At 43.2% G+C, this 26,831-nt stretch overlaps 1 protein-coding gene across 1 annotated transcript; it reads left to right on the plus strand.

Moving 5' to 3' along the window:
* Positions 1 to 224: 224 nt before the first annotated feature.
* On the plus strand, positions 225 to 21,682 carry tesk1b (testis associated actin remodelling kinase 1b). The gene is made up of 11 exons (XM_080052340.1): positions 225 to 363; positions 1,169 to 1,814; positions 11,595 to 11,716; positions 11,848 to 11,896; positions 12,944 to 13,090; positions 13,742 to 13,824; positions 17,459 to 17,549; positions 18,273 to 18,356; positions 19,342 to 19,428; positions 19,640 to 19,727; positions 19,935 to 21,682. The coding sequence occupies exons 2-11, from the start codon at positions 1,638 to 1,640 to the stop codon at positions 21,083 to 21,085; spliced, it is 2,079 nt and encodes a 692-aa protein (XP_079908466.1). The 5' UTR covers positions 225 to 363; positions 1,169 to 1,637; the 3' UTR covers positions 21,086 to 21,682.
* The last annotated feature ends 5,149 nt before the right edge of the window (positions 21,683 to 26,831 follow it).

The following is a 26,831-nucleotide window of genomic DNA, read 5'->3' on the forward strand; positions in this document are numbered from 1 at the left end:
ATGTATGTGAGAACTGGGCCAGCTCAAAGCGCCCCCACAGGTGCATTTGTGCGGCGATCACGTGTGGACCCGCCCACCGCCTCAACACCGGCCGCCTCCAATAAAGCAAAGCAAAAGTCACCGCGCCGTTTCCTACACGCGAACCGAACCAACAGCGAGAAGGGACGGCGCAGAGGAGCGGCGTGAGAGGAAACCAACGAAGCCCTTGCCCATGTGAAGCCTCACAAAGATGATTAATTAGTCAAATAAAGCCGCCGGTAACCGGACGCTGCAGCTGATCTGTCCCTCGTCGTAGGGGATATGAAGCAGAGGACGCCGGAGCATACGGAGGTTGTGTGTTATCATCAAGAGGAGGCCAGGCAGGTAAGCCGGGTACTACTTAGCGGGCATCGGCAAGCACGCGTATTCTATGCGGTCAGTGCGTCAGCGTTTTTTGAATCTTGTAGCCTAGCTCATTTATGTCTGTATGCGTGCGTTCGTGCATCCCATGGTTGTGACTCCGTGACAGACGAGCTCGCAAACTCAGTTGGCTCAGGTCGGCATCCATAATTCACAAGCTGCAGTCGGTTAAAGGCTGTGTGTTGGATACCCGCGTCACGCAGGTTACCGCTTTCAGCCTCACAGACCCCTCACAGACCCTCAATGTGACCGAGGAGGAGCGACCATTAGTAGGCTACATCCATGAACGCTGCCCGAGTGAGTGGATCAGTTTTAAAGAGCGTCTCTCTCTGTCTGTGTGCAAAGTACGAGCCATTATAATGACAGGCGATATCTCTGCTGCGTGCACTGTTATCTCTGGAGAGCAGATAACCTCAAACAGCCTTGTTTACCACTCTCTGATGGATATAATCTTAAAGACATTATTGTTTTAAACACGCGCTCCACATTATGATCACGTTAGTTTTTACGGTAGGCCCTAATGCAGATACAACGCTATTTGAGCGGTGCGATGATCCAAGCCTAATCAAGCTTCTACGCGTTGTGCGTCACTATCAGATAGCCTACTTTTTGATGTGATCAATGATAATTAGCCTCGTTGATTAGATTATGATATCGGCGATTAATCTTGTCAGTCAGCAGGTTGATCAGTGAGTTTGAATGGCTGATGATCGCTCACTCACACACATTATGATTCAGTGAATTAACGCCCCCTCTCTTCCCTTTTCAGTGTTAACGGGCTGCGACGTCACTCAAGCCGCTACGTGAGCGCTGGAAACCCGGGATCCGATTGGTGGAATCAGGAGGGGCGCCCCGGCCTGAGGAAACAGAGCGAGAGAGGGAGAGAGAGAGACGCTGCCAATACAGCAGCACCAGGCTGCGCAGTTTGGAAATCAGCCCAGCCTCCTCCACTGCACGACATGAGGGACTTCATCCCCCAAACTGCGCACTGACTCTGCAGCAGGATGCCTCGCTGCAGTAGCTGCGTAGTTTGGTGAGACAAGACGCGAACCTGTGCCGGGGACCAGTGCAAGAATCTGTCAAGAGGAATTAGGCGTAAAGTGGGTTTTGGTTTTCCTACGGAGAGTGTTAATCAACCAACTCCCTCCCTACCGCCTGACTTGTAGCGGACATGGGAAAGGTAAACAGTAGTCGGGCTGGATTTTAAAGTAAGCACACGTCCTCCTCCTCCTCCAGAGATGGAGACGGTGGAGATGGAGCGAGAGGCGGAGCAGCCTCTGCACAGCGTCCACGGAACCAACCGGATCAGACCGTCATCATACCGGGCTCTGCGCAGCGCCGTGTCCAGCCTGGCCCGCCTGGACGACTTCAGCTGCGAGAAGATCGGCGCCGGCTTCTTCTCCGAGGTGTTCAAGGTGAGAGAAAGTGTGTCTTTGTGTGTGTGGTCACTTTCAGGGACACACTTGACTTAACCAGTTGATGAAGGACCCCCTGGGCAATTGGGCACACAAACGGTGTCCCTGATTACAAAGAGGCTGAGTTTGTTGTGGTTAGGTTTAGGGTTATGTTATGGGTTGGGTTAGGCAAGTACGTTATAGATAGGGGTAAGCCTCCAGGAAATGAACGTAAGTCAATGTAAATACCCCCAAAGTCATATAGGTAAACATGTGTGTGCAAGTTATCTGCAAAGCAGGCTTGGTGTCATCTTGTTGAGGACAGGCTCATTGTTTAATGTTCACATCCTCCAGGTATCCATGGTTACACCAACTTTTGTGTCATGTCATTTCATTTCATTTGTTGACTTCCTGTTAAGTCATATGACTCTTCACCATCCATTAAAGATGGTGCCTTTTGCTATGGCAACCAGAGCATCCTCAACCAAACAAGAATAGATGCTGAATAATTGCAGGAGGATGTTAGTTAAATTGGGAAGGATGGATGGTTGAAATATACACCTCACGGTCTCATCTTATGATCATCTCTCTCCTCTTTGCACGTGTCTACAGTGACCCACATGTTGTCTAAGTTTGGACACTGTGTGTTTTGGTGTGTAAGGGGACACGCTGAGGACAGGTAGAAACTGGCACACGTTTAGGTAACCCCACACCGCCTCTGTGGCGCTGCTGTTCACTTGCATATAGGGACTAATTCAGACACAGACACAAACCCCAGTATAATGGAAGATACAAAAGCTAGGAGCAAAATGCATCACCTTTTTCTTTTAACTCATTAACAAAGACTAATTGGTTTGTTTTAATGAGAAACAGCCATGGGAATGATTTGGTTTCTAGGTCCTGTTTTGGGATGCATTCTAGGACCACACATTTACAAGGGCTCCATACTTTATTTTGAGCTTTTTAGAGCCTTAGAGCTGCTGTGATGATAATTTCCGAGTGTATCTGTTGATTATTGGCTCGATTAATCATTTTCATCTATAGTGAAACATGACTTTTTATAAACTTTATAATTTCCTTTTGGACCCTTTGTCTTCACATTTGAGAAGTGTGGAAACAGAAAATGTTTGCATTAAAAAAAAAAAAAACAGGCGAGCCGTTTGATTTTCTGTCGATTGGATCAATTGATCATTGCAGCTCTATAGGGTTTCATTGACTGTTGTATAAATCAATGCAGCAGCATTCAGCATAACATGGAAACAATGAAATGTTGTCGGTTTTTAAGGTGTGTCCTTGTGAGAACAATATGTAGACAGGCTGATATTGATTCACTTGTCAGCTGGTTTTGGGACATACTAAATCAATTTCTTTCTGAACATTAAATCTTTTAGGATAAAGTGTGTGTAAGCGTTATTGATGGATTTAAAAAACTTTTTCTAGTGTGTGTGTGCGTGTGTTCTTCTGGGTTTGTTATGTCTTTTTTCAAATGCCATATGGAATTATGACTAATTGATTTAAGCATAATAAATAATCAACATGGGAATTTGGACTGAAAAGAGTTGTTTGTTGCAGCCCTTTTGGTGTCATTTCCTAAGGTGTGGTATAAATACTCACAGTAATTGCTCTCTGCTTGTAATTGCTAGGAGAGGATGCTGTTTTGCAGACAGTGAGACAAGTAGCCGCATGTGTGCACCACCACTGGATGTTGTTAACGCACAGTGTAATTGGATATATCTCCTCATATCATGCTGCTTCACACAAAGGTGTCTGTGTGTTTTACAGAGTTCATGTTTCGGTGTGTTTAGTTCAAGGTCTCTTTTTTGGGGTGTTGGGAATATTGAAACCCTACAAAAATTCTCAAACAAGATCCTTTTTTTCTCTCTCTCTTTTAAAGCAGTCCCAAAGCAGAGATTTGTCATTTAGTCACCTTTTATTATTAGACACTTTGACCAAAGTCCACTTCTCTTTTGTTCACTTGTTTCAATTGCCAGCGTTTGTACTGTTAGTAATCGGTCATGGAAGTTCTCTTACTGTTTTCTTTCAACAATATCTCGGTAAGTTAAACAACGTTAAGAGGTGTAACTTCCTTTGATTATGCCCAGTTTGTAAATAAAGGGATTGTTAGGAGCTCTCTCATACCGATGTGGGAAACGTTGCCATGAGTCACTGGAGTTGTAGGGACTCTATCCTGCTACCCTTTGATTGTTGTACTGTGGTCTGATCTGTAGGTCTGAATGCACAATGTGTGTACATGTATAAGAGAAAAGCTAGGCTTCAGATGTGTTTGACTGAGTGGGCTCTTGCTGTCTTTTACTTGGCAGGATTGTTGAGTAAAAGTTCTCCCAGGAAAACATTGATTCAAATACTTCTATATTTGTAAGCCTTGTAGTACAGAGAAAATAACAGTTCATCAATTTGAAGTCTTATTGATGCATGGCCAAGTCGACCATCACCTCATCACATTTCTTTTATTGTTATGACATCACTATCTGTGCTTTGTGTTCCTCTCCTTGTCAGAAACATAAATAAGCCTCTCTTTCAGGCCGTCGGTCCGCTGTAGACACTCCCTCAGCTCTTGCCCTTTTGAATGGCCAATGAGCATGCAAATGTCACCGTGTTTATTGCTCGCTTGTCAACTTAGCTCTTTAGTTTGGATCGGCTTGCCCTTTTTGATAGCGCCATATAAATGCAAAATTGTTACCGCGGCTATCAGTCACATTTTAAAAAGCCTGTTGACTGAACAGTTGTTTCCTGTTCGCTGGTTTAGCCTGAGAAGAAAAGGCCTGACTGTTCTGCTGTAGGGGGGAAACGATGAGATGTTTAGAATGCATTTAGCAGCCACATTATTACATGTATGTGATGCATGCACAGACACTCAAGCCTATAGTCCCCAAACTCTACATTGTGCAATGGCGCAATATAGGAAAAAAATAAGAGCAAGAGAAAAATGGGCAGAACCTAGGGGAGAAAGCATGTCAACACAAATCCTTCAGATGCATTTTTTTTCCCTTTTAATATTCTTCAAAGGGAAGTTCTGCTCTCTCTGTGTGTGTGTGTGTGTGTGTGTGTGTGTGTGTGTGTGTGTGTGTGTGTGTGTGTGTGTGTGTGTGTGTGTGTGTGTGTGTGTGTGTGTGTGTGTGTGTGTGTGTGTGTGTGTGTGTGTGTGTGTGTGTGTGTGTGTGTGTGTGTGTGTGTGTGTGTGTGTGTGTGTGTGTGTGTGTGTGTGTGTGTGTGTGTGTGTGTGTGTGTGTGTGTGTGTGTGTGTGTGTGTTAAAGATTCCTTACATTTGTTGATATGTCTGCCTCAAATTTGACTTGACAAATCTGACTGCTACAAAGCCTCCATACATACATCAATTGTGCAGTCACACAACGGTTCAGTTAACTAGGAAGTAATTATTTATTTATCCTGGGTGTTTCTCTAGGCTCCGGGGTTTTACATTTGGATTGATATTTAACTGAATCAATATCCAACTGTTTGTGTGTGTGTGTGTGCTAATAAAGATAACCCTTTCACCCTTGCCTGTCTAAGAACAAGGGAGCACAGAACAGACTTATCAGATTTGGCCCGTCTCCATAATTTACATGAGACATGGAAATCTCACGACTTAGCTTGTCGTCTGTGTTGCTAACTGCTAATGTTTAACCACAACATGATTTTTGTGGGTTAGAGAGAATTTCTCCATGACAAAATTTGTCGTCATGGTAATTATCATATTAGCTGTGAGTAGCCCTATTAAGTAAAGTGTGTGTGATTGTCTGTGTGAAAAAGGGAGTAAGTGATAAGCTGAAGGAGAGTGATTACATAAAGAGGGGATTTAAAGCAGACTGGAGTCTCCGTAGGACAAATACTGTCAACTTAAATGAGGTGTGTGTGGTAATGTGTGGGGAAAAGCGTTGCCTAACACTGCTGTTGGTGTGTGTGTGTGTGTGTGGTAATGTGTGTGTGTGTGTGTGTATCCAGTTTATCGCTGCAAGCAATTGTGGCTGGGCAAAAGTTCAGTATTATATTGTATATTCACTTTCAGTAAAGTTATATCTTGGTTTTATATTACATCCATATGAGCATTATCCATATATACTGTATAAATTGTGTAATATAAAATTAAATGCTCACCGTTATAAAGGCTGCAGCTGATGATTCATTTCTCTTTCAAATACATTTTCTTGATTTATTAGTTTGGGTATATAAAAACAATAATCCACAATAAAGTGAAAAATATAGTATTGGAGGAATTGGACAAACTGATTAACCATATCCTTTCACTTATTGCCATATTTATTATAATGAGAGGTTTGGGCTAAGGCTTGTGGATTGATCCGTTGATCAAAATAAATGACAATATGATAAGCATTACATGTAGTTTCAGTGTGTTTTCCTTTTTGTTTAAGAGCGTTATCACATACATGATCTTTCTGAAGAACTTGATCTTTTGTTGCATCTTATCTTAAGTTCATTTTCTACCATAACCCTCCTTGAAGTTTATGCATGAAAGACACAAAGACATACTGATGGTGGGACTATCCCATCGGGGCGTGCTGAGATGTGACCAGTTCTTTGGAAACCCAGGCCCAGTCCAGACTAACAAAGGACGGTGGGGGAAACAACATCCAGATTCTTAGGCCCTCTTCATATGCACACAAAGCACAATCCATCATCAGCTGTCATGCGTGTGCCTGGGATCAGTGTCATTTTTGGGATTAGGCGAGCTCCGTCTGTGGGTGTCCCATGTTGCTATTGGATGGCAGTGTTGGTTTGGGGCGAGCCAGTGCAGGCTTGAACATCAGTGGCTTATTGTAGCACTTTACCATTCCCCCTTTTGCTCCAGTCAGGGCCTGCTCCGCCACCACTCGCTGCTGCACAAGTATTTAGCCTTTTGTTTACGTTTCGCACAGACGCATAAACACCAAATGCGCTGAATGCATGTGATGGGCCTGTCTTTACTTGAACCGATATGACTATTGCTTAATGTTTTTCAACCGGACTGGTGATTATGAATAAAATGGAGAAGTGTTAGGCAAGGGTTGCGCAATTATCCGTTTTCATATCCCCCCCATATCATCTCCATTATACCAATGTTTTTATAAATGTATCTCAAAGGACTTCTTGTATGTGTGGTTACATCAGTGCACAATGAGTGTATTCTCCCATCTACATGTTGGCAGTAGTCTTTAGCTAAACCTCAAGGAAGACCGCTCCCCTCCAAGAAAGTAAACAAATGTTTTGTGTGCCTCCTATTTTGTATCACTGAAACGTGTGTGGTGCAGGAGAGCTCACTTGTTATTGTCTCCTCTGTCCCATGATGCTTTTAAAAGGGTCAGTTCACTAAACCACAAGAACCAGTACTCTGTTATCTGTGGTTGTATCGCGCCACACATGGTGTACTTCTGTTGTTGTGGTTTTTTAGATATCTTTAACTGAGATCTCTGCCTCCTCCCTGATTCACTAGAAAGGAATTCAATTAGTATGAAATGAAAGATTCTACAGCCGGACATGTCTCTGTGTCTTTGGATATTCCACAGAAAATATTTGTTTATTAACAGTTTTTATTGGGACTTCTTTTTACCAAAGATGTATTCACTAAGACTGTGTATACAACCTGTATTCTGACATCAAGACTCATGCTGTTAGTGCTGCACTTGCAAAAAGGTTGGAGGAATGATAAGAATCACAACTACAGAGGCTGAGATTTTCTTGACTCTTGGCTCCATTTCCCACGATTCAAAATTATATCTGTCCGTAATCATACCTTCCCTGCAGTCTTATTCAAAACTCCACCTTTTTGACTTGACATTTTTCGAACTCCCATGCTTTCTGTTCCAACCCCAAGCTTTGTTGACATGGATGACATCACTGTGACATCATCAGGGTTATTCTCTGAGTCCTAATCCGATGCTGGTACTTTATTTTTAAATCTCTATACACCCCCCCCCCCCCTGCATTTAACTAATCTGAGTCAGAAACATTATTAAAAATGCATGAACAAGGAGAAACCTTACGTAATGTGGATCAGTCAAGTTTAATAAGGTCGATATCATCTCTGATTAAGCCCTAGCAGATATTAATCCATAGAGTAGTGCTCCCATGGAAAGGCATGATATTTATTGGCAGAATGCCCTTTTTAAGACAACTGCCTGTGTGAATAGAAGGCCACTAGAAGTAAGACAGGATATGTTTCTCCAAGCTTTCACTTACTTATTATTTACAAGAACAAAAAAGTATATTAGCCAGCCTAACAACAGTTAAGATAAGTGTGTATTTCTGTATGAACTTGAGTGACCCGTCATGTTTAGGCCCGTGTCTGTTGAAGAGGAGGGGGCGTGGTGGACCGTGTGTGTGTGTGTGTGTGTGTGTGTGTGTGTGTGAAGTATTGGGACTCCTGGATCGGGTCGCGTTTCTGCGCCCACACAGAAATAGAGAGAAGGGTGGGGTGGTGGACCTCCCTGCACGCTCACTGATGGCTGGGTGCCTCTTTTCAGCCGCCTGCACACGTGCGTTCAAACCTACAGTCTATGATTCAAAGCCGTCTCTTTCTTATATTGTTCGCGCTATGATTGAGAACAAGGCCTCAAGTGGCAGCTTTAGCCTTGGGTTGTTTTGAAAGAGGAGCACATTTTCTCAGACACACAGATTGAGTGGAGTTCACTCTCTCACACTCACAATAGGGTTGGTCCCTTCACACTTCAGCTCAGAGCTCGCTTGTCACATTGCTTGAACCGTTCCTCTTTTTGTCTGATGTCTTGCTTTAGTGTAGTTAAATCCGCTGCTAGAGTTGCACAATTGAATGATGAAGATGTCATTTAAGGTGTCTAGATTGTGTCTAGACAGTAAGGATGCAAATGCGGCATAACCTGACTGTTGACTTAACATTTGGATTTTACTTTTTTTATTTAAGCTCAAAGACCAGTGGTTATTTAAATTATACGTTCAGCTGTTGAAATGATAACATTGGCCCCCTGCTGGCGGGAAGTTGTGGAATATTCTTGGAATGCACAAAGGGGGGAAAAGGCCTTTTTTTAGAGACCCAGTGACCAGAGGCGAAGTTGTGTGTGTGACTGTGTGTCTGTGTCTGTGGGTAGTTCATCATGCGGTCACACTCGGCTACACTCCATTAACATGTGATTTGTCCTGCAGACTGCAGTGTTATCTCTATTCTCTTACAGTCACAATTGCCTCAACATGGAGGTCACCTGAAAAGCAATTTTATCCATGACGCAGAATAATCCTAAATGGAACCAACACGGGAAATAATCTATCATAGTACGGCAAGGTCGTGTCCTCGATATTCTTTCAGAGAATTCTGGTCGTATAACATTCTGAGAAGGAGTGTGTTCTAGCACTGTACATGAGTGAGTCCCTAAAATAGTTTTGTTGTAAAAATATGCATTAGAATAGCAGGATTTGGTATTTCTCAAGTACTGCAGTCTTCGTATTGCCCGTATTTTCTGACTGAGCTCTTAAATATCTAAAGCATCTCTCTCTCTCACCCCCATGTGCCCTGTGTGCATAGTGTGTGTGTGGGTGCATGCTCCATCTGCAGTTTCTGACTCTCTCATCCCGTCGGGCCGTGGGCTAATGACAGACATGGCTGCACATGTTGGCTGCACCGAGCGAGAGCAAAGGATGACCGTGACCTTTCCTCCGCTGACGGCAGCACTTTACTATGCCCAGTGTGTTTGGAGGAGATCTTTATGGTGTGTCTGCACTTTGTGTGTGTGCCTAATTGCTCCATATCTGGCGGTAATGTTTACATAGGTGTGGGCATCGGCATTCCAGTGGCAAGTCCCTGGACATGACCAGTGAAGTTGTTGGCATAACGCATTTGTTGGGTTTAAAAAAAATTGCCACACATGCCTTGTTGTGGCTTTGCAGGGTGGACAATTCTCAGATCACACACACACACACACACACACACACACACACACACACACACACACACACACACACACACACACACACACACCTCTGACTACTACAGCCTGTAGTGATGATGAATGAGAGGTTGTTTATTTGCAGGCTTAAAAAATGCCGGGACAAGCAGTGTTGCAGTTCTCACCTCTGCTGCATCAGCGGTTGGCTCCCGTTGAGTCAGTGTGTGTGTGTGTGTGTGTGTGGGGGGAGGGGAGGCTAGCTGTGAGAGTCACAGGATGCCAGACGAGCATGTCAGTGTCTTTTAAATAAGCGAGGAGGCAGATGTGTGCAGAGGAAAAAGCGAACAAGTGTGATGTAAATCCACAGTCATGCAGAGCCCCGGATAAATATGTGCTAATGGGAGCAGGAGGGGTGTGTGTGTGTGTGTGTGTGTGTGTGTGTAAAGAGATTAGCACTCCGTCCACAGTCCTGCTGTAAATTTCTGCAACAACTTCCGGTCTCAAAGAGGAAGCAGTGTGTGTGTGTGTGTGTGTGTGTGTGTGTGTGTGTGTGTGTCTATGTGCGATTTGCACTTGTGCGTCCATGCATGTGTACAGCACTTTGTCACAGGCCTAAGTCTTCTTGTTGCTCTGTGGAGAAAGGATTTAGCTCGGCAGAGATCAACTCTCATTGACTGGCAAGTAAGATGAAGAGGGCAGCCGTGTGTGTGTGTTTACAGCATTACTCACTGCTCTGTAGTCTGCTCTCTAATAGGCTTTGTGGTTTTTCCGTCCCACTCTGATCCAGCCCGGTGTCCCACTGACTGCAGCTCAGACTGTGACCGCTCACTCACACACTCCACTCCTCCATCCTCCATGACCCACTTCCACAAATAAAGACATGACTTGAAGCCCTACTATTAATCTACAGGCACATTTAAACTGTTCAATACCCAGCCACACTTGTTTCTATTGTGGTCAAATACACCTGTTAATTATCAGGTCAAAACAATTACAGATTCCATTTTAACATGTTTTACGAAGGAATTGCAACATTAAAAAATATAGCTGAATGAGCATTTATAAAATATGTAGAAATGTAATGGGGAAAATAAGAAGCAACAGCCCTTGTTTCATAATGCCAACAATCTCGCCTCCCCTCACTTTTACAGTATCTAACGTTGTTGATTACACACATACAGTATTGGGCACACACACACACTACAGACTAACATACCCAGACAGTGCCCATCTGTTGCTCCTAGGAATTTATTTCGGAAGTCAAACTACTTTCCAAGCATATATGCTCCAACATGCAGGCGGAGGTGTCGGGGGTGTGTGTGTGTGTGTGTGTGTGTGTGTGGTGGGGGTGGGGGAGGGGGGGGAGGGGGTGCGTGGCACGTCACCATGGTTACCATACCAGACTGAGCCATTGCCATAGCAGCAGGTCGGGGCAGAGAAGAGGCAGCCAAAAGCAAACGTAGAAAACTCCACCGACCTGCTAATGTTTCACGGCCCCTTTCCAAAATCACCTTAGTGTTCATATAAGACAGCCATGTGTCGGAGAGGTGTCATTTTATTGCTTCATATTTTGTTATCTGATGCGAGTTATGTATTGCTTATAAAATATCCTCATAAATATGGTGTTGAAGGCCTGCTCTGTGTAGCTACTCGTCTACTGAGAGTTGTTTTAGGAAATACTTTCATCAACTGTTTCTTCACATTGTGGAACAAGAAATAATTGGTCCAGAGAGAGAGAGAGAGAGAGAGAGAGAGAGAGAGAGTGTTGTGCCAGGTTTAGTTTTTTAAAGTTTATTTTCAGTTGCTTAATTGCATAATTTCCTTGTTTTTTTTTTATTTCTACACAATGTCAAAAATCCAGTTTTTAGATAAATGTAAGTGTCAATCATGGACTGCATTCTCAAATGTTTTGTTGTTGTTTTGATGCAGGTGCAGCACCGTGTGTCAGGCCAGGTGATGGCTCTAAAGATGAACATCCTGGCCAGTAACAGAGCCAACATGCTGAAAGAGGTCCAGCTCATGAACCGACTGGCACACCCCAATATACTCAGGTACCTCAAACACCTTTCCAACATCCTAGTCTCTATTACGGATCTTGAGTTCAACTTGTCATAAATATATTTGTGTCTTGAAATGGTTGTTCTCTTTCTGTTGTTAAAGTGTGTGTCTGCTCTGCCTCCAGGTTTATAGGAGTGTGTGTCCATGAGGGTCAGCTGCACGCTCTCACAGAGGTAAGACGCTGATTAACCTGGGGCTGAGATGATGGGACCATTCTTAAATTCACATTTTTATACCTTTTTGGAATGTGATTACATTATTTTGATTGATAAACAAGTGGATCATTATAATTTATTTTTGTTTTCACAATACAAACACATATCTCGTCATGATATCTAATACACATTAACAACATATAGGACCCTGCACCCAGTGAAGCTCCTGTTGACATTATCACCCAGAAAGAGGTCGGCCAGTGACATTTCACCTGTATCTTACGTATGACGGGTTTACCTCATGTCGCCATGGTTACTGAGCTGCTCAACAGTCAAAATAGGAAGAAAAAACAGTTGAGGGATGAAGGGGGATTTGGTGTCTGCTTCCGGTAATGTTTTATACTGGTGGGAAAGGTCACCAGGTTCCAGACAGAGGGATTAAAGAATTACATGTTTATTTTTAATAATGAATGGCTGATAAACGGGCCATGTTTAAGCGGATGGATAGTACATTCTAATGGACATCTTCAACTTGTTTGCCTGTTTTGTCCTATAAGCAGTACAAAACCCTTATGAATTCTATTTACAATAATCATAAAACGGACAAAAGCAGTAGAGCGTCAAATGTTAGAAGTTGCGACTAACAAATATCTGGCATTTTTTACATGACACCTGGGATTAATCCATTGCAAAAACTGTTTCATTTGCTTAAATGTACAATGATTCAATCAATGATTGCTCAAGTACGCACTATTGTGTTTAATAATTGTCATGTGAGACGTATGCATTTTAAATGCTGTTTTCTCATGATCTCAAGAAAACAAAGCTTTTTATTGACAATACAACAAACATGTGTAACTGACGCGTGTGTCTGATTCTTTATGAGTGGCCAACTTTAACAGCACAGTTTTTACATTGTGTCAATGCACGCATTAAGTGAGACATTCAGGTCCCAGTTTACTGAAACAATAAATGAAGCGGCTATCTACCGCCATACAATTTTATAAATAAATCATTTTGCATCGATCAGTGTGAAATTAACTCATTTTCCTTTTGCCGTTCCAGTTCATAAACGGTGGTAACTTGGAGCAGCTCTTGGGCAGCGACATGTACCTGTCGTGGAGCGTGCGCCTCAGCCTGGCTGTGGACGTCGCCCGCGGGCTGCAGTATCTGCACAGCAAGGGAGTCTTCCACAGGGACCTCACCTCCAAGGTAACCACACACACACACACACACACACACACACACACACACACACACACACACGTACACACACACACGGACATGCACACACACACGGAAACACACACACATGCTTCACTGAGCATCAACACAGACTGAATCCTCACAGGGATTAACATGCAAGAACAGGATTACCATGAGGTGCACATAGATATTTGGTAGTTTAAACATTTGTATCATATGAAACGATAGTTACGTATGTAACTACGGTTCTATGAGTTCCGGATGACCGCCAGAGGCGGTGCTTTCAGCACTGGATGTTCCATCGCGCACATGCGCAGGTCGAGATTTTATACCAAAATAGTCACCTGTGACACCTGGGTGAAAAGTCAACACTTCTCAGCTACTGTTGCTCCACAGCTCAAGACTGCTGTGTGGCCATCCTAGAAACCCTTTCATAGCAAATTAAACTCTTACATCAATGTTGAAATACACACAGAGGGGGCACTTGCAGCAATATAGAAAGGAATGCTCTCGCACGCACACACACAGAAACACAGACACACAGGCACACACACACACACACACACACACACACACACACACACACACACACACACACACACACACACAGAAGCAGTAATGTTGATGTATGTATGTGCCCTTTGTCCTTCATTGCAGAACTGCCTGGTGCGCTGGGAGGGCTGTGTGTGCTCTGCCGTGGTGGGAGACTTTGGCCTGGCTGAGAAAATCCCAGATTACAGGTCAGTCCATAAAGAGTCCGTTAATCCAGACCACTATTGCCTCTCTGTGATTGGACGAGATTGAGATACGCTCCATTGACTATTACATTCCTACACTTCTCCTCTCCTCTTTGTCTTATTTATCTCTCATGCCATTTGGAGCAAAGCGTTCACAAATGTCTCCCATAACTTCTAGTCTACTTCTGATGAGACAGTGTCACACGCACAGAGGCACCCATTACTCACACCAAAAGGTTTTTCCAAAGTATGCATGTGTGCTGCCTCCCCTCTGAATGCTGTGGTTACAACACACACACACACACACACACACACACACACACACACACACACACACACACACACACACACACACACACACACACACACACACACACACACACACACACTAGCACACACCCACCCACTCACTCACTCTTTGGGGAACTTTTTTATTAATACTATGAGGCGTCATTTCAAAGGGATGGCGGGCCGAGAGATACTTAACTCTCATCCTTGCCGGTCATATTTAATCTTGAAGGCTGCGGTCACAGACTCTGTGCTCCTCTCCTCCTCCTCTGTGTTTACAGCTGTGTGTATTTTAACATGACATGTGGCATATTGATTCACCGCCGGCCTGTGCTGACCATAATACCACCAACAACCCTACAGCTATCCAGTTTCATTGTCTTCAGCTGGTTCTCCAGTGACATCACTTTCAAATGATTTACTTAAAACGTAAAGTTATGATGCCACCATGGGGAAAACATTCCACACCAAAGAAGGGAAAAAGACCTGAATTGAGGATTTTCCTCAAGTTAAAGATTAAGATGTAAAATATACCCATTTGTAAAAGTAACTCGTTTTTGAATAATAGTCCATCCAAAATAGTTATCAACAAAAATTTGAAAAAGGACAATCTCCAAAACTGGAAAATATTTACTGAAAGTCACGGTGTGTCAAATATACATTCACTGTTAAATCTCCAGTATTGGTCGCCACCATCGACTGAGGTAAATATTTGGCTCTGTAGCTGTTTAAATTCTCCACTGCTACTGGTCAATGACGTTATATGAGAGCAGTGACACTCAATCAAAACCATAAAGTTATGACACGTAAAATCAAAACAAATGTGGCTGGTAGATCGGTATCTTTCTGCTTATCCGTTTCTCCGCAAGAAACAGAATAAGTGCTTTTCCTTAAACGCTGAAACTATTCTGACGTCTTCCAAAACTGAATATTCCAGTGAAGTACAAGTAGGTCACACTGTAATTAAGATGACTTGAGTAAACGTTCTTTGTTTTTCTTTCTCTCGTGCCAAGTGCTACGTTGCTACTTACCACTTCTCCTAAACTTCCATATAAGTCCGTGACTCAACCTAACCATTTGTCTTTCATAATGGATATCACTTCTCATCGGATCAACAGTAAGGGAGTGAGTTGAATACAAGACGTAGCATCAACTGGATTGATAGGAGCAGGAAGTCCAGGCTTGCTACAGCCTCTTTGTGTTGTTCTGAAGGTCAGAGTGTTGGAGGCTGCTGCCCACACTTGTATAAACGCACACACACGCACACACTCCACACTCAGTCGGGTCCCATTAGCTCCTCGTCCTCCCCTCCTCGACTCTGTCTGCAGTCATTTAGTAAACACAGGACTCTGGCTGAGACGACACAGCTGCCACTGAAACGTGACCTGGCGCGCACTATAGCTTTAACAAAACATATTCCCTTCTAATGTTTTTCTTTCCTGTCGAGATCAATAGAAATGAGCTGAATGGTTCAAAGCTAAAACAAGCCTGAGAAGTTGAGATATTACTCCGTCAAGGCGTCTACCTGAATATCTGAGCGTCTGTGTCATTGTGTATTTTCTGCATACCTGCAGCTATCAGAAAATTATGCGTATTGTTTGCTCTGGCCGCCGCCTTAATAGCAGGTGGTGAATTGTGTTTCTGCCGTTTTTCAAGGGTAGGTTTACTTTTTATTTTTAATCAAACACTGTTGTATCCTGTAGTGGAGGGCTAATAGAGAATGGACGATGTTGACAGCACTTGTAGTGTGTGTGTGTGTGTGTCGGAGGGCTACCACTGCGCTTGTGGCATGAAGGGAAGGAGGGAGAGAAGGAGATAAAGAGTGGTTTAGGACAAGCGCTCCAAATAAGGTCAAACTATTCCAGTCCTCCTCCGTCTACTCTTTCTTCCTTATTGGATATCTGCTCCCCTTCCATATAGCAAGTCACTCTATTCCTTTACTCTTCCTTCCTTCATCCCTCTCTCTTTCTGTTCATTTAGGAGTTTTCTGTTGAGCTGTTTTCCATTCTGCGCACTCTGTTTTCTCACTTCTGTCGCTCCACTTACACTTACAATGCTGTTTACATTGGGAGCCACGGCCTTCTCGGCTCCTTCTTTTCTTCTGCAGTATCATGGCCCACAGTAAACAGACGGAAATAGCACAGAGAGGAAGTATCTGCCAGCAAGGGAGTTTGTGTGTGTGTGTCTCTGGTAAAGGCATCTTTGTGAGGACCAATTTAAGATTTCAACCATCGGAATGAGGACATTTTCACTTCTTTAAAGCCCTGTTTGAGGGCTAAGGGTCGGTTTTAAGGTTCAGATTATAATTATGTTTGGGTAAGGGTTAGTGTGAGGGTTGGGGTTAGGCCTTTAGTTTTGATCGTCAGGGTAAGGGGCTAGGGAATGCATTATTGTGTGTCAACAAGCACATCGCCCTTGCACATTCTTGTTCCTTTTTTTATTATTATCATTAGCGAAAATTGCTCAACGATATCTCCATATAACTGAAAAACACTGCTGTTTCTTAGATACAGAGGAAGTGCGCATAGGCAGACGCACAGGCCGCGTCTCACCCCATAAAACCTTTCTCTGTTGGGCTCTGCGTTAATGAAATGGAGCGTGACGCCAGCTTGCTTGACTGTTCTTGTCTGACCGTTCGCTCATCTGTCATCACTGTCTCTTTACAAATGGCAAATACGTTTTCATAATTTCTCATGCATCTCTGTCGGGACGTTATGCATCGTTTCCTTCTGACACCTCTGCATAATTTATTGTTGTTGTTGAGCTTCTTCTTTTTTATTACATTTTTTAAACTAATGCAGCAACTATTGAAAATGTTCATTGTTGTTGACTCTGCCGATTACTCTCAATCAACCCTTTGGCTGAACTAAAGCCTAATGTGACACTTGCTTAGTGTGTTTAGAACTGTCTGGTAAAAGGCAAGATATTTTGATATTCAACCAACAATGTTATAAGCCATTTAAAAAATCTTTAAAATGTTCTGAAAGCACAAGGAGACATCTTCAATTTAACATCACACATATACAACACCAATAAGATGCAGCAAATGTATACATGTAAGCAGATTGAACCAATATGTTATGTCTGATTGAATAACGAACGCGTACTGTTGATGAATTAATCGCTTGATCTACTGGTTGTTTCAGCTCTTTATTTTTTATCATGACATGTCATTTTTTTTTAAAGAAATGTCACTGAAATAATCAAAACATCTGTTAAACTTTGCTGTTGTGTTAGCCTCTCTCTCAAATTGATTTCTCAAGATCCTTGAATAAGTGCTTGTTTAACATCAATCTCCCTCCATCCATCCTCTCCTCTCCTCTCCCCTCTCTCTCTCTCCTCTCTGCAGTGAGGAGGAGGACCAGGAGCCTCTGCCTGCGGTGGGCTCCCCCTACTGGATGGCCCCGGAGGTGCTGAGAGGAGAGGTCTACAATGAGAAGGTACTGACGGATCTCTTTAGTCATTATCCTCCTTCAGCTGCAGGCCTGTTTGCCAGAGTTCAAAGTCCACAGTGGGTGTGATGAAAGCCAGTCAATTAAACCACAGAACCCAGGCTCTGGAGTAAAGCAATAAATGTTTGATAAATCAGTTAGTGTCGAAGGCAAACTGGATTCTAGTTATGTAAGAAGTGCTTCCTAGTTTTCTTTGTAGCTTAGTTGGTGGGTCCTTTAGGATTGAAGGGATGATGACATTTTTCTGTGTTATGCAGCTTTCCTGGGCCTACAAGACACAACAAATGACTATAAACTAACACCAGAATGTGGTGCATATTCTTGTTATTTGACAAAAACCACATGATTTACATAAACAGCTTTTATAACTTTATGTCCGCGATAAAATACTCAAACTACACAAATTACTTTTGTGGTTTAGCCCACACAAACTGAATCCCATTTTGCATTTTTTTTACTTAAATTAATAGAAAACATGTACTGAACTAAACATTATTTGACTGTTATTTGACAAATGTGTTGTCAAGGCATTTCAATACAAATTTACAATTTTATGAAGTGTGGTGAAATTTAATTCTACCCGGTCACCAGAGCAATTCAGATAAGATCCAGAATATAAACACACATGTAAAATCTAAAGTTTATATGCATTGGTTTTTATTTGATCATCGATGCGTGTCTATCTTTGACCGCCTCGTCTTCTCTGTGCAGGTGGACGTGTTTGCGTACGGGATCATCCTGTGTGAGATCATCGCACGGATACAGGCCGACCCCGACTTCTTGCCACGCACAATGGTACCAATGACAGCACATTTCATCACCTACTCATCATTTAATAGAGCCCTTTTGTTACATATTAAATGCTTATAATAAAACCTTTCTTAATAATATGCCAGTCCTCTGAGACATTTCCTGTTTTTAATTTACTGCCTGCAGTCTGTCACAATTTTAAAAGCACATGGCTGTTGTGCAAGCAGCAATGTCAAAATGACTTGTTATTTTTAAGCAACAATTTCACCATAACAAAGATGATTTTGAAAAAAATTAATGAATCTGACTGCTGATTGTCATCTTTGACAAACAGGAAGCTGACTATCTTATCTTGATGTAAGATAGCATGTGCCAAGAAAGATTAATGCAAAAAGGCTCAAAATAACTGAAAAATACATCGATTTCCTTTTTAGTATTAGTTTTAAGTTTGTTATTAACTGAAAAAGCAATGCAACTAACTATATTCAGTCAATATCAATGGTAAAAAAATAGTTTTTGAGGTTTACTGTTGTCCCACAGTGCAATGCACAGATGAAAAAAAAATTGTTCCATGAATGTGTATAAATCCAAAAAGAAGGTATTAGATTAAACAAATTAGACTCTCTGTCCAATGACACTGCAAATGTGCTGCTTCATTGACATCTGCTGGGACACATATTGCATAATTTCCTTTTGGCACAAACTGTGCAACAACCGCATCCATAATAATGACCTGCGTTCTGTGTGTATAGTTAGAGTGCAGGGTGGATTGAGGACACACAGCATCAGTGTTTAACTGACACTGAAAGCCTTTCTGAAGTTAGCACAAGAACATTTCTCCCCCCTGTGGCTGGTTTTAATATTACAGTAGTTGAGGACAAGCAGTTCTTTCTTGCATCCATATTCAAGAGATAATGGTGTCAGGGGTAGTTCTTCAAGGACTATTAAAACGAATAAAAACGGATCATACAAATGTAAAACAATAATAGCACATACATGAATGTAAAGCCTGGTGTTGTTTTTTGTACAGGTCTTTGGTCTGGATGTGGAGGCCTTTCAACAGATGGTGGAAGACTGTCCTACTGAATTCCTGGATATGGCCATTGCCTGCTGTAATGTAAGAAACACTCTTCTCACACACAGACCCACAGACACACACACACACACACAACCTATCTCTCCTTCCTGTCTTCTACTGTCTATCTCTTCTTTGCTGCAGGCTCACATTTCATGATAATGAGTGTCTGAGGAAGTTCTCAGGTTATAAGTCAGAGTCGGCCCAAGTGTAGGTGCATCGATCATTTGTGACATTTTCTTTTTCCTTCCAGATGAATGCAAAGCTCCGTCCGTCCTTCTCCCAAATCGTGGTGGAGCTGGAGAGAACGCGGGCCCAGAGCGACGAGCAGACGGTCAAAGGTGAGTGATTTTTATTTATTTACAAATATTAATACTTAAAGGTGCTTTTTTTTACTAAGCTCAGGCCTGTGAAATTAAATCCGATAAATGATTTTTTTAGACCTCTGTGAATGTATGATTATACTAAAAGATAATTAAAAACAAATTCATTATAAAATTAGAAAAAAACTAAATAACACCCACTCTTTTTTTCTCCCTTTTTCAAAGCTGTTTGTCCGGTAGTCACCCCTCTGCGACGGCTGTCCCTCTGCCACCCATCAGACCCTCGGCTCTCCCGCAGCAAGTCTGACATGCTCCACCCCCTGGACACGCCCCCCTCCGTTACCAACGCAACGCCCGCTCGCGTCAACCCCTTCTCCCAGCGAGAGGACCTCAATGGGGGCAAGATCAAGCTGTTTGACACTCCCAGCAAATCGGTCATCTCCCTCACCTTCACCCTGCCCCCTCCGCCAGGCTGTGACGAAAACTCCACGTCTGATACCGACGGCTCTGGTGGCGTCCTACTACGGAGGCACCGGCGCTGCCACTCGTTACCGTGCACGCCCCCTCCTTACCTCACCACGGCTCCCAACACTGTCCTAACAGAGGAGGGCTCCATGTCTGAGATGGACAGTGAAATAAACATAGTGAGTGAAAAAGAGACACTTTTGAGAGAAGAGAAGAAGTTAAAGGAAGGGTGTGGAACTTGTGTGGCGGGGGATTCAGGTCTCCCGCTGTCCCTCGAGCCCCTATCCCCGGACCAAGAGGATGAGGATGAGGAGGGAGACGAAGAGCCCATGGACTGTACAAGCTCCCCGGACACACAAGACAGCATCGACTCTCCTTACTCAAAGCTCTCCGCTGCCCCGTCCCACTCCTCCACGCCCCTCGAACCCCCCACCACCACCGCTCCTCTCTATTCAAACGGCTGGGGGACAGCCATATCCAACGGGCCCCCCTGCCTGCCTCCTCTCTCTCCGTTGGACAACTGCAATGTGATCGTGAGTCGACCCTTGGGATGGAAAGCCACATCCACCACTATGACAACTGCTCCCATGACGACCAATAACAATGGCTACCACTCCCCTCCTCCCGTCGACCCGGCGGGTTCGTCCCCGTTCGGCTCGGGTAGCGGACATTCCCTAGACCAGGAGGAGGTGATCTCTTGTCCCGGGTGCTGCCTAGCCGGGCTGCGTTTCCCTTCGATGTGTCTGCGAGCGCCGCCCCGTAGAAACCCCTACAAGAACCTAAACGTGGACCATGCCGCCTCGCGTGGGCTGCTCTGTCCGGTACCCAAGGACATGCAGCCGTCCCCTGCTCCGATAGCCACCACCATTAGCTTGGAGCCGGGACGTGTGTTGCCCGGGGTGCAGATTTAAAAAAAACTTCTTAAACACCAAATATGGGCATGGAAACTCTGCACCAAAAAGCTCTTACCCTGAAATTAAGTTCCTCTAGAATTTGCACAGATTTTACCGCAGCAATACCCCTGCTTATTTTTCCAGACACAGTTTTTTGGTGCAGAGCAGGCTGCTGAGGGTCCGGATAGGGTTTACTCAAATACACTCCAGGATATGAGTTTCTCCATGAAAAGCTGTGGGACAATGGAACTGGTGATTTTGTTGCATGTGGCCCTCTGCTGGGCCGAGGGCAACGCAACTAGTGAGATATGGGCTGGTTGACTATCGGCATCATCCAGACACTGTTAGCATGTAAAGCACCCCTGTTTTTGGGGGCGCCATTCGGTTCGATCCTGTACATTTGCAGATGTAAAGATTCTTATGACTGATGATGATATTATTATTATTAAGGATGATGATGAAATGAGGAATGTTAAGCTTAGTATTATTCCTGCTGCAATGACTTTTGATGTTTTGGTGCTGTTTATGAATGAACAGGCAGTTTTGCTTTAATGTCTAATTATCAGGAGGTGTATGGTACACTGCTGGGGTGTGTGTGTGTGTGTGTGTGTGTGTGTGTGTGTGTGACACAGTGAGAGAGAGGAAGTGTGTGCTATACACTGTTCTTTTGTTGCTGTATGATCTCTATTGGCCTGGTTAAGCACTTCAACTGTATTACTATTTGTTAATAAGGAAACTATTGATGTCATTATTACTTTTGTGAATGAATGAATGGTCAAAGACCTAGATGATGTACAGGTTCTTATTATTTAAAGATGGCATTGAATAAAAAGATATGAATGCAGTGATGTTCTCCTGATCTTGCTTTTAATTTTTTTTTGTTTAGCTATGTTAACAGCAAGGCTTTACTGATTGAACTGAAATATCCCAACTATTAGATCTTTTAAACATATACCTTAAGGCCTGTAAGTATGTTCACTAGTATTCTGCTTAACACGCTAAAAAAGGGGGAAAATACTTGTTTAGTTGTGCACTGTGGAAGTTGTACAAGTGAAAATATTTGCACAGCATGAACATGGTAATGACATACATGACATTGTTTTTCAGCATTTAAATGGCTGAAGATTACCTCTTTCTTAACACATTTTGTTCATAGCTGTAAACCATTTTGACAAGAGTGTAACAAGACAGCCAGACATAAGAGATAGAAATAAGAAAAGATTGAAATTACAACCTCCTTCTAGGATAGGCTACTTGACGAGCTGCGCTTCAACATTGTCATCCAGGTAGATGTTCCCAAAAGTTTTACAATTTCTGGTAAGAGAAAAAAGACAATAATAAAATCAGGAACAGTCATCAATGTAATATCTTTTTAGATAACAAAATAAAGTGTATATATTCTGCACCAATCTTATCACCCTCTTCTAAGTAGCCTAGATTAAAGCCCTTTCTCTCTCTTACAAAATCACCGGCCCTCAATTAAATCCTTATCTCTCCACCCCTTGCACGCTCCTGCCGGCACCAGCCTATCATTCTCCCCTGCAGCTTACTCCATCTCCCCTCCTTGGGTGCGTGTCCACAGGTGCGCTTCTCTCTTTCAAAAGGGAAGCGGTCACCTGCAGCTCTGTACAGACAGTAGTTAGGGGTCAGCAGATTGCCATGGAGACACCAGGTGTGACCTCGGGTTGGCTGAAAGCACCAGTGGAGGCTTTGGTTGTTGTGGCCCTTCTCATCAATGGTGAGTTGGTGGGATTTGTGTGTGTGTGTGTGTGTGTGTGTGTGTGAGTGAGAGAGAGAGAGAGATACAGAGAGAGTGTTTGTAGGGTATGTGTGTGTGTGTCTGAGAGTGTGTGGGGGGCTTTGTGTGTGTGTGTGTGTGTTTTTTACTTAAATGTTCTGTAGCTGCTTCGTGTGTTCCAATAATACATTATCTCCTGCATCCTATAGTCGCTCCAATGTTTACAAGTACTAACTTACTAAGTTGTGACCATTAGACTTAAGGGGTTAATCAGTATCTGTGTGTTGGTGCTATTTTGGTGTACGGGTTTCGTGCAAACTGTCACAGGGTCGACTGGGTTAGTCTGCTACACTGCGGTGGAATCACTGGACTTAGGATGCCTCCTGCAGTGGGATTGTCCCCATGTCAGTCCTAATACCACCTACACCGTGCAGACAAGGACTCAGGGGTAAGTCATCCTGTCTGACTCCTGTGTGTGTGTGTGTGTGTGTGGTTGTGAGTGTGGTTGTGAGTGTCTGTGTGACATTCCTGTAACTTGACCAAATTTTGTTTTTGCAAGTACATTTAATGTAAAATCTTCAGACAAAAGACATTTCATATCCTTTTCCATAGAATTTTCCCTTACGGACTTATAGTTACTATTTATACTGCTTGTATACGGTATATGAAGTACATTTTTATTTAATTGTATGCTTCATAATGTATGTAGTATTCTAGTTTTTTAAAGATAGTTATCTATGCTCAGTATCTGTTCTTGTACTTGTTGTTTCAGGCCTTTGATTTAAAGAGATTTTTCTAAACTAATATTCTTTTCTGTTTATGCACATTTTTACACATACTATGAGCGTTCTGTCTCGTTATAGGGACCCCTGGCAGGACGTGCCTTGGTGTGTTTGGGTCTCTTCCAGCAGCTGTGACGTCTCTCAGGCTTTTTCAAACTTTGAGCTTTACAACATGATCCGCCTTGGGGTCCACCTTAGGCCCAGCTCCACTGTCTGGATCGAGCCGCGCAAGTTTGACTACAGCGACTTCAGTCAGTGGCAATGTTCCTAAAAGCTTTGATAGAGAGTACTGAGAACGTACAGATTAGGCTCAGTTAGGGTCAGTAGGTGGATGCCTGCTGGTTTTTGGCTCTCACTTTTAATGAAGACATATAATGAACCACTGACTTTTCAGTGTTTGTCCACACATATTTGGTGCCCCTACCAGCACACAAAAGCAAACATAAGACAATAATATCCATTTCTTTTGGGCTGTTTAGTTCATGTGCTAAAACGGAGCGTTTCAGACAGAGGGTGAAAAAGACTGGACATTAGTAATGAATAAATTGGCAGGGTGAGAGAATATACCATGATAATAAACCATGAAAACTACTTCTAGCAGACACCAAAAATACACATTTGAACCAGAAAATGAGCATAATTTCTCCCCTGTATTAGTACAATAACCTGATGCAATATGTCACTTGTGTACCATTGTTAATGTTGAGCTTTAAGATTATTAACAGTCTCCTCTGCTCAATCCAGCCTTCAGCCGTCCCTCGGTCTCGGTCTCTCTGAAAGAGGAGCAGTTGTTGGTGAAGGTGAAGTTCCCCTGTGCTGCCAGCCGGGGGTGCTCTCTGGACCGGTGCTGTCCCGTGTCAGACCTGATCGACCCCTGGACCACAGTGACTGTGTACAACCAGCTCGATCGCTCACAATACCAGGTCTGACATGTTTTTGGATATGTACAGGTCCTTCTCATATAATTAGCATATTGTGATAAAGTTCAATATTTTCTGTAATGTAGGGGAGAACGGGGTAATTTGTCACATGGGTTGGATGTCACATTCGTTATATCTCGCCACCAGAGCGCGCTAGCTCTGAAATATTGATATAAAAAAGGTCCAGAATTGGGATCAGAGGTCACATACATAGACTTCCTTGGAGTTAGACTGCTGCATTTCAGGTGAGAGGATGTTTTGTGTTTTTCATGTCAAATTCAAAATATTTTGCTTCTCAGTATTTTTCTTCTAGGCTTTTACACAATGGGTTTATAACAACACACTTGTTACCCTCAGAAAGTGTGAAGGGTAAACTATAGTTTAGATTGTGGTTAGCAAGCTAATTAGTTGTCAGATGGTTGTTGGCCTTGATGCTAGCAAGAAATTCAAGTTGGGGTTGGTCGTCAAATTTTTTGGGGGGTTGGTTGTCACATGTTATCTCAAGGCTGCAGCCAGAAAAGGAACCCAATAACGAAATAAATTGTCAAGCTGTATCCTCACTGACACCCCAGAGAAGGAAAGAATAGAGCAGGAAAAGGCAGCTAGCAAGCAAAAGAAAAAAGGGCAACAAAATCAAAACAACCCAGTGCATCCCAAACTAGACCAGCTGCCAAGGCTACAGAACGTTATGTAGGCCTATTTGTCAACTTGACAATGCAATTAAACATTCAAATTTGGTTCTGCCTCCTTGCCTTCTTTTTAAGATTTTTCCCATTAAGATAACATTGTGACAAACAACCCCATAGTGTGTGACAACCGACCCCTTGATGGGGTTGGTTGTCACAATGTGTCAGAGTGTCTTTGATGGTAAATTACTTCTTCATTACAATAAGTTGGAAAAAAAGAGAGACACACATTTCTAGCCAACACCTTAAGCTTCAATTTAATGTAGGAATGGCTATTGACAGATGTTTTGGTGATGAGCAATTCTCACTAGAGTAAAACGTGTGCCTACTTACCCCGTTCTCCCCTACTGATAAACATTAGACTTTCATATATTTTAGATTCATTACACACAACTGAAGTAGTTCAAGCCTTTTATTGTTTTAATATTGATGATTTTGGCAAAAAAGTAAAGAAAAACCAAAAATCCCTATCTCAAAAAATTAGCATATTTCATCCGACCAATAAAAGAAAAGTGTTTTTAATACAAAAAAGTCAACCTTCAAATAATTATGTTCAGTTATGCACTCAATACTTGGTCGGGAATCTTTTCGCAGAAATGACTGCTTCAATGCGGCGTGGCATGGAGGCAATCAGCCTGTGGCACTGCTGAGGTGTTATGGAGGCCCAGGATGCTTCGATAGCGGCCTTAAGCTCATCCACAGTGTTGGGTCTGGTGTCTCTCAACTTCCTCTTCACAATATCCCACAGATTCTCTATGGGGTTCAGGTCAGGAGAGTTGGCAGGCCAATTGAGCACAGTAATACCATGGTCAGTAAACCATTTACCAGTGGTTTTGGCACTGTGAGCAGGTGCCTTGTTGAAAAATTAAATCTTCATCTCCATAAAGCTTTTCAGCAGATGGAAGCAAGTGCTCCAAAATCTCCTGATAGCTAGCTGCATTGACCCTGCCTTTGATAAAACACAGTGGACCAACACCAGCACATGACATGGCACCCCAGACTATCACTGACTGTGGGTACTTGACACTGGACTTCAGGCATTTTGGCATTTCCTTCTCCCCAGTCTTCCTCCAGACTCTGGCACCTTGATTTCCGAATGACATGCAAAATTTGCTTTCATCCGAAAAAAGTACTTTGGACCACTGAGCAACAGTCCAGTGCTGCTTCTCTGTAGCCCAGGTCAGGCGCTTCTGCCGCTGTTTCTGGTTAAAAAGTGGCTTGACCTGGGGAATGCGGCACCTGTAGCCCATTTCCTGCACACGCCTGTGAACGGTGGCTCTGGATGTTTCTACTCCAGACTCAGTCCACTGCTTCCGCAGGTCCCCCAAGGTCTGGAATCGGCCCTTCTCCACAATCCTCCTCAGGGTCCGGTCACCTCTTCTGGTTGTGCAGCGTTTTCTGCCACACTTTTTCCTTCCCACAGACTTCCCACTGAGGTGCCTTGATACAGCACTCTGGGAACAGCCTATTCGCTCAGAAATGTCTTTCTGTGTCTTACCCTCTTGCTTGAGGGTGTCAATGATGGCCTTCTGGACAGCAGTCAGGTCGGCAGTCTTACCCATGATTGCGGTTTTGAGTAATGAACCAGGCTGGGAGTTTTTAAAAGCCTCAGGAATCTTTTGCAGGTGTTTAGAGTTA

The sequence above is a fragment of the Ammodytes marinus genome (assembly GCF_949987685.1).
Source record: "Ammodytes marinus genome assembly, chromosome: 23".
NCBI classification, from domain to species: Eukaryota; Metazoa; Chordata; class Actinopteri; order Uranoscopiformes; family Ammodytidae; genus Ammodytes; species Ammodytes marinus.

Bases quoted from the DNA above. Each gene is read 5' to 3' on its own strand.
- tesk1b (XM_080052340.1), top strand. From the start codon at position 1,638: ATGGAGACGGTGGAGATGGAGCGAGAGGCGGAGCAGCCTCTGCACAGC. The intron at 11,717-11,847 runs GTACCTCAAACA...CTCTGCCTCCAG, and splicing joins GCACACCCCAATATACTCAG to GTTTATAGGAGTGTGTGTCC. The intron at 19,728-19,934 runs GTGAGTGATTTT...CCTTTTTCAAAG, and splicing joins CGACGAGCAGACGGTCAAAG to CTGTTTGTCCGGTAGTCACC.